Here is an 8,304-nt window from a genome sequence, read left to right as displayed (position 1 = left end):
ATGAAAGGGAGATGGGGAGAGAGAAGGATGGGTAGGGGCAGCAATACAGAGGTGAGGAGCAAAAGGGTAAAAACACAGAGGGCAAATCATGCCTGACTAATCTAGATGGAGATAATTATATGGAGAAGTGATTGCACCAATGGACAGAGCAAGCACTACAGATGTCATGTAGCTCTTGATACAGTTATGAGGTTGGCTCACAACCTGCTTGCCTTAAAAATGGAAAGATTTGGATTTTATGGCTGGACTGGTATATGCATAAGAATTTGGCTAGATGACCACATCCAGAGAGTCACAGCTTGAAGTCCAAATGGAGATAAGTAAGAAGTGTGGTCCCTTAGGAGCCTGCACTGGGACTGCTGTTATTCAGTATCTTTATTATTGGCACTGACAGTGGGACTCAGTGCACCTGTAGCAAGTTTGTAGTTGACACCAAGCTGGGGGTGCAGTTGATAGGCTAGGGGGAAGAGATGCCATCCAGAGGGACCATAACAGGTTTGAAAAGTGTGCCAATGTGAGCCTTGTGAAGATCAATTGCGAGATCCTGCACCAGGGGGCAGTCCCCACTGTCAGTAAAGACTGGAGGGTGAATGGATTGGCAGCAGACCTGTGGAGGAGGACTTGGGGATACTGGTAGATTAAAAAAGAGCCATCAGTGTGCCCAGAAAGCCAGTTGTAACCTGGGCTGTATAAAAGGAAGTGCAGCCAGCAGATCAAGGGAGGTGATTCTCCTTCTCTACTCTGCCCTCATGAAACCCCACCTGGAGTCCTGTGTACAGCTTTATGTTGCCCAGGACAAGAAAGACATGGACCTGTTAGAGCACATCCAGAGGAGGGTCACAAAGATGATCAGAGGGCTGGAACACCCCTCCCATAAGGAAAGGCTGAGAGTGTTGGAGTTGTTCACGATAGATAAGACAAGGCTCTTGGGAGATCTTATTATGTCCTTTCAATGTATTAGAGCAGGCTTACAAGAAAGATTAAGAGACTTATTACCAGAGTGTGTAGTGACAGGACAAGGGGCAATAGAAGGTAGGTTTAGATTAGATATAAAGAAGATTTTTTTTTTTATTATGAGGGTGGTGAGATGATGTAACAGGTTGCCCAGGGACATCGTGAAAGCCCCATTCCTGGAAGTGTTCAAGGGCAGGTTGGATGAGCCCTGGGCAACGTGATCTAGTGGGAGGTGTCCCTGCTCGTGGCAGGGCTTGGAAGTAGTTGTCCCTTCCAACTCAAACCATTGTATGATTCTGATTGTATGAGAGCCTGATACATATTGTGAGATGGTTTTAAATATTCTTATGAACAAGCATGTCTTATGGACATGCACAAATCTATGGGGCCTGATGGGATTCACTACAAGTGCAGGACAGCCAGGGCATCAGGGCCAGCCAACATGGGTTTATAAACGGGAGGTCTTGCAAGACCAGCCTGGTCTCTTTCTATGACCATGTGACCTGCCTTTTAGGTGAGGGGAAGGCTGTGGGCATTGTCTACCTGGACTTTGGTAAGGCCTTAGACACCATCTCCCAGAGCATTCTCCTGGAGAGGCTGTGAAATCATGGCGTAGACAAGTGTACTGTGCAATGGGTGAAAAACTGGCTGGATGGCCAGGCCCAGAGAGTTGTGGTAAATGGGGTCAAATCTAGTTGGCAGTTGGTCACCAGTGATGTCCTTCAGGGCTTAGTTTTGGAGGTGGTCTTGTTCAATATCTTTATCAGTGATCTGGATGATGGGATTGAGTGCACCCTCAGTAAGTTTGCAGATTACACCAAACTGGGTGGGAGTGTCAATCTGTTAGAGGGTAGGTTGGCTCTACAGAGGGACCTGGACAGGCTGGATTGATGGGCTAAGGCCAATTGTATGAGGTTCAAAAAGGCCAAGTGCTGGGTCCTGCATTTAGGTCACAACAACCCCAGGCAATGCTACAGGCTTGGGATGAGTAGCTGGAGAGCTGCCCAGCACAGAGGGACCTGGGGGTCCTGGTTGACAGCCAACTTAACACGAGCCAGCAGTGTGTGCAGGTGGCCAAGGAGGCCAACAGCATCCTGGCCTGCATCAAGAATATTGTGGCCAGCAGGTGTAGGGGGGTGATCATGGCGCTGTACTCAGTACTGGTGAGACCACACCTTGAGAACCGTGTGTAGTTCTGAGCCCCTCATTACAGGAAGGACATTGACGTGCTGGAGTGTGACCAGAGGAGAGCTACCAAGCTGGTGAAGGGCCTAGAGAACAAGTCATACAAGGAGCAGCTGAGGGAACTACGGATGTTTAGTTTGCAGAACAGGAGGCTGAAGGGAGACTTCATTGCCCTGTACACCTACCTGAAAGGGGGTTCTAGTGAGGTGTGTGTTGGCCTCTTCTCGCAAGTGAATAATGACAGGACCAGAGGAAATGGTCTGAAGTTGCAGCAGGGGAGCTTTAGATGGGATATTAGAAAGAATTTCTTTACTGAAAGGGTGGTCAGGCACTGGAACAGCCTGCCCAGGGACCTAGTGGAGTCACCATCCTTGCATGTATTCAAGAAACGTGTAGATGAGGAACTTCAGGATATGCTGTAGTGGCCAAGATTGTAGGTTGGGTATATATGGGGTTTTTTCGGTGTATGGTTTGTTTTGTTGTGTTTTTTGTTGTTGTTGTTTTGGTTTTGCTTGTTGTTTTGTTGTGTGGAGGGGCTGTGGTTGTGGAGGATTTTTTTGTTTGTTTTGTTTTCATGGTTGGAATCTGTGATCTCAGAGGTCCTTCTCAACCATGACCATTCTGTGATTCTGTAATTGGTAAGGCTGTGTGCAGAGTTGTCAATAACAGCTGCTCCTGAGGCATAGCTGTAGAGGGTCTCAACACACCCAGTTTCTAAGCTTGTGCCAGTGTCACTGCATGTTTATTGCTCTATAAAGCTGTGCCCAAAGCAAACACAACTTAGAGTATGTTGATATTTACAATTCTCCAGTGCCAAAGGCTGAGCAAAATCCCTTTGCAAAACTGGTCCTAAGTCATCATCCTTGGAGTTGTTTAAAACACTTGCAGATAAGGTACTTAGGGACATGGTTTAGTGGTGGACTTGACAGTGCTACATTGATGGTTGGACTTAATGATCGTAAAGGTCTTCTCCAACCTAAATGATTCTGTGATTCTTTGATTCAGTATCCCTGCACCCTGCTCAACATCGACTGCAAAGTGAGCATTGGAGAGCACAGCACTGGGCAGCAGAGAGCTCTGGCTGCCAGAAGAGACAACATTTACCTTCTCCTTGCTACACGGTCAGCCTGCTCTAGAAAGCAGAGGACATCCCCTGTAAATGTAGAGTTGCTGGTGCACCTTTGCAGTCCTAGCTCTGAGCATCAGTATATAGTGAAAAGCTGTCTTTTCCTCCTTCTCTAAGAGGTTTTTGCCACACATTTTTAATCAAAGCAGTATGTCTGTGGAGAAGAAGGACATGATTTTCCCAGGCTGGAGGTACTGCAAGGCCTGGGGTCTCACATGGAGCAACAGCAATATATAGAACGGAGCAGAACACAATAGAATGGAACAGAATAGAACAGGACAAGATTTAGTTCAGCTGGAAGAGACCACAACAATAATCTAGTCCAAATGCGTGACCTCATCAGGGATGACTAAAAGCTAAAGCATGTTATTAAGGGCACTGACCAAATGCCTCTTAAATACTGACACACCTGGGGTATTGAACACCTCTCTAGGAAGCCAGGTCCAGTGTTTGACCACCCTGTTCATTAAGAAGTGTTTCCTGATGTCAAGTCTCCTCTGGCTCTGCTGTGAACCATTCCCACACATCCTGTCACTGGATACAGAATCATGGAATTGTCAGACTTGGGAGGGGACTCTAGAGATCATCTAGTCCAACCCCCCAGTAAAGCAGGATCACCTAGAGCACATTATTCAGGACTACATCCAGGTGGGTTTTGAAGATCTCCAGAGAAGGAGACTCCACAACCTCCCTGGACAGCCTGTTCCAGGGCTCAGTCACCCGCACCAGTAAGAAGTTTTTCCTCATATTTAAATGGATCTTCCTGTGTTCCAACTTGTGCCTATTGCCCCTCGTTCTGGCACTGGGAACTACTGAGAAGAGCCTATTTCCATCTTCCTTGCACCCACCCTTCAGATTCTTGCAAGCATTCATAAGGTCTCCCCTCAGCCTTCTCTTCTCCAGGCTAAACAGTCCCAATTCTCCAGCCTTTCCTCATAAGGAAGATACTCCAGTCTCCCAGTCATCTTTGTTGCCTTTCACAGGACTCTCTCTGGGAGTAGAGATCAGCAGCTCCCTTTCCCTTCCCCTCCTTAATAAGCCACAGAGCAATGAGGTCACCCCTCAGCCTCCTTTTCTCCAAACTAGACAAACCCAAAATCCTCAGCTGCTCCTCACAGGACATACCCTCCAGCCCTTTCACCAGCTCTGCAAGAGGAGGGTGAGATCCATTGTGCACTTCGTGTGGGCAGATGACAACTTTGAGGAGCATGTCATCCCACCACCATTGACCATCCATTGTCATCCACCTGGCAGGAGTAGCTCCTGGACACCTAGCTGTCCAAAATCCACGTTGCTCTGCAGCATCTGAACCATCGGCTGCATGGCTGGTGCCCAGGGCTCCTGTGGGCAGCCTCCAACTCCACATCTGAATGTTCCTCTTCCAAGAGGACCCAGCTCTGCTTTGGTCTGTGCTGTCCTGGCTGCAACAGGAACTGTGACTGATCTTGAAGATTGTCCAGGAAGCAGCATGAGCAGCAACACAGAGGTGAGTCCTGTCCAGCCTGCACCTCTTAGGCCTTGATGAAGAAACCTCATTCTGGCTTCTGCAGGATGCCCTGGGCAGGCACACAAAGAGTTTGTGCAGCAGCTGAATGACACCATCATGGACTGGTGCAGTGGGGAGCCCTGCAGCTGTCCTCATCCCTTCTGCCTCCAAAGGATGTTCTCCTGCCCCCAGCCCTTTGTGGAGGTCCTAGCAGCTCTCCCTCTGCCTCCATTCTTGCCAACAGGGAACAAGAAGACCCACAGAAAGACCTAGAGGAGGCTGTGCCTGGGCCCTCTGCTCACAGTAGTGAATGCTTCCCTGGGTGGCCCTGGTGAATCCAAAGAGGAAGGCCAGCAGCTCCCAGGAGTCTTCCAGGCCTCCCAGGAATTAATTACACTGGCCGGGTGCCTCAGGCCAGCTAAACCAGGGCTGGGCCACAGCTAGGGCATACACTAGCCCCTCGTGGTTCTAGCCCCCCAAATCTAATTACCATAAAATAAACTGAAAGCATGAAAAATTACATAAAAATCTCAGTATTACTATCCATCTTGGTAGCATTGCTGTCCCGACCTGTGCTGCTTTTCTTCCCTTTTCCTTTTGCTACACCCATTTCCTCACATTTCTGGTGGGTTCTATGAGGTCAGTGTGGTGGCAGAGAGGGTGCAGTGAGGCAGCCTCTGTCTGGGAGGGGTGGGATGTTAATGCTGACAGGTCCTTATCCAAGTACCAGGAATTATTTTGTTTCTCTCAAAGGCAATTGCTGCCCATGTCTGGGCCTGCATCTTTGCGGATGGTCCCAGGGCAGGCATTTCCAGCTGGAGGTTTTCAGGGCCAGTCAGTCCCCCACAGCACATCGCCTTAGGCTTGGCCTCCTCCCCACCATGCCTCCACCTGCTCTCCTGTCATCCTGTGTTGCCCAGGGCAGCCCCCCTAAGACAGCACCCAATCCCTCCTTCTCTGTAGAGGCATGGCTTGGTGCTGCTCTTTGCACCAACCTACGGTCGGTACCCTGAAAAAGCCAGAGCCTGAGGAAGTTCAACATGGGGAAGCACATAGACAAGTGGGTGAGTGTGCAGAACAGGCAAAAGAGTTAAAAAAAGGCCCAAATGATGCATGTCATGAAGTATATTAAAGTCTTGACCTTGTCTTTACCTTGCTGGTGAATAAAGTGGAGTGGGGAGGTAGAGAAACTGCCCAGGGGAGCCAAACTGTGTGCAAAATTCCATGGTGGGCAGTCAGCAGCAGTGGGCAGCTGGGGAAGGTGACACACAGGGCATTTCCCTACCCCTGGTGCAAGTGATAGCAGGAGGGGTGCATTAAGAAGGGGAGGAGACTAGCTAGTTTCACATTCCCCGGTTTCTGCACTATTGAATCTCCCCAGCCACCTCTGCTGGGAGGAAGGGCAGAGGGATGATGCCACGGGTGCTCGCTGCAGGTTGTGCTGGCACCTGAGAGAGAGCAGAGAGGGACACAAACTCATTTTGCTGGGAAGCAGCTCTAGAGGCACTCGAGTGCAAGCACTGGAAGCGCTGCAGACGTGCTGTCTGGAGTTAGGTACAGTCTGTGGGGATGTGGGAAGCATCTCCCAGGCAGCGCTCTCCCTCTCCTTGCTGTACACACACAGCTCTGCGCAGGGATCACTAGCGCTTACATCTGACTGAGAAAAGGCTCACAGTGCCTGGGAGCCTGAGTCCCGAGCAAAGTAACTACTCTCTTTGTGTTTGGATTTACTGACCCAGCACTGAGCTGATTTGGCTCCCGGGGACTGGAGAAGCACACGAGCAAATGTACTGCTCTGGTGGGAAGCTGGTTTGATGCCTTATTACTGTAATTGCCAAATCCATCAGTCATTGCAGGCTGTCTTCAATATTTCATCCTCTTCCACCTACTGTCCAGGAAGGATAGCCAGCTTATTTTGACAATGCTCACAGAAAAGTGCTTGGGATTTGTTTATTCTGGACTATGTCTTTGGGCATCCTTGTTCCTCTCTTTTTTTAAAGGTAAGCTCATCTGTGGTTAACCGTTTTTTGGTTTGGTATTTATTTATTAATTCATCTATTTATCCATTCATTCATTTATTTATTTCTAAACATAAGGCAGATCCTACTCCAACTCTGTTTTCAGAAGAACTTGTATCTGCTGGAAGTTTAAACTTTGTTAGTGTCCAGTGCTGGTTTCACTGAGTTTTGTTATCAGTTTAAGTAAGTTTGTGGATCTTACAGTGCTGGGCACTTTCTTTTAAGAAGGAAAAGGTCTGGGGTTTCTTAAACGAAAATGAGTAATTTTCACTTCAGAAACAAACAGAACTGTTCATGTTTCAAAAGGAATGTGTTCTTGCTCTCCTCTAAAAATCTAAGCTATCTGTTGTTTCCTGTTAATGAGAAATTGTAACTTCCAGCTGGCCAGGATGGCTGTGAAAAACTTGTAGGTTTGAGAGTGAAATGACGAGAAGACAATTCTTAACTATTTACTTTCTATGCATCACTTGGAAAAACTTACAACTGCAGAAATACATAAATTTAGGTTTTCTAATTTGTTTTTCTCCTCTTACTTTGAGTGTGTTTAATAAGAGTCCTTCCAGGGAGTGATGAGTGTAAGCTGGCTATATGTAATAAAAATAATTCTGTTGTCTAAGGTGTCAACAGTGACCAAGCTTTCTTCTGAAGTTTCAGCATGTTACAAGCAAAAGTAGAAATGTGTGATTCTGCCAAAACATGGAGGACTGCAAGGCTAAAAATAATGAATTTTTAAATGAAAAAGGAGGTTGAAATCACCACAGTCCTGAGAGATGTTCAGGATTCTACACAAAATGTGCTTTTATTGCTCCCTAACCGCTTGTTATATGAAACTTGAACACCTGCAACAACTATAAAATCTAAAATTGAGTATTCCACGTGTGGGGGACTGTATCATGTTATCCATGATACATCCATAATAGATAGGTGAGAGAGGATTTTTCCTTTCCATAGGGAAAGGATTGTCTTCTGAAAGCAGAGGAAGTGGTCCACATACTTTGGAAGTGCAGGGGCACATGAAACTTACGTACATGTGATGTTGTACCGGAGTTTTAATGCCACACAGATAAGTCCTCATTAGTTTATCTGAATTTGTGAAACATCCATGTCTTTCATTATTACATCTCCACATCTCAGTAGTCACATTTCCGTGGAACTCCAGGACCTGAAATAACAGGCAGGTGATGGCAGCTAGTTATGATATGACTTACTTCATGTTCAGTCCCATTATAAGCTGTTGTGTGTCATGAAAATACTGCCTTTTAAATACTGAATAGTCACTAATTCTTCAGGATGCTTGCTTAGTTTCTCTAGTGGCACATGGAGACACAAACTGCTTTTATAAAATATTCAGAGGATTATTTTTTTTAGGTGTTTCTACCAGCAGTTTACAAGTATGCACTTTTACAGACAAGTGCTAAAGGAGAATGGAATGAACCTCTGTTTACAGTGGTCTGTGTTTGACCTCTGCTTTGTGGATAGTTTGAGGTTTTTTTCTATTTAAAGAAAAGAGAGGAAAAAGAAAAAAAAAGGGGGGG

General features: G+C 46.9%; 1 protein-coding gene across 1 annotated transcript in view; it reads left to right on the top strand.

Annotated features, from left to right (window-relative positions):
* The first annotated feature begins 6,672 nt into the window (after positions 1-6,672).
* Positions 6,673-8,304, top strand: part of LOC104394214 (neuronal acetylcholine receptor subunit alpha-7-like) — a 59,596-nt gene continuing 57,964 nt past the window's right edge. The window contains exon 1 of the mRNA XM_010003784.1: positions 6,673-6,751. Within this exon, the coding sequence (XP_010002086.1) occupies positions 6,673-6,751 (79 nt within the window). The remainder of the gene's footprint in view (positions 6,752-8,304) is intronic.

Source organism: Chaetura pelagica, unplaced genomic scaffold, assembly GCF_000747805.2.
Source record: "Chaetura pelagica isolate M959 unplaced genomic scaffold, ChaPel_1.0 scaffold241, whole genome shotgun sequence".
Taxonomy (NCBI): domain Eukaryota; kingdom Metazoa; phylum Chordata; class Aves; order Apodiformes; family Apodidae; genus Chaetura; species Chaetura pelagica.
Note: the sequence above shows the minus strand (reverse complement) of the source record. Positions and strands in the feature narration are given on the sequence as shown.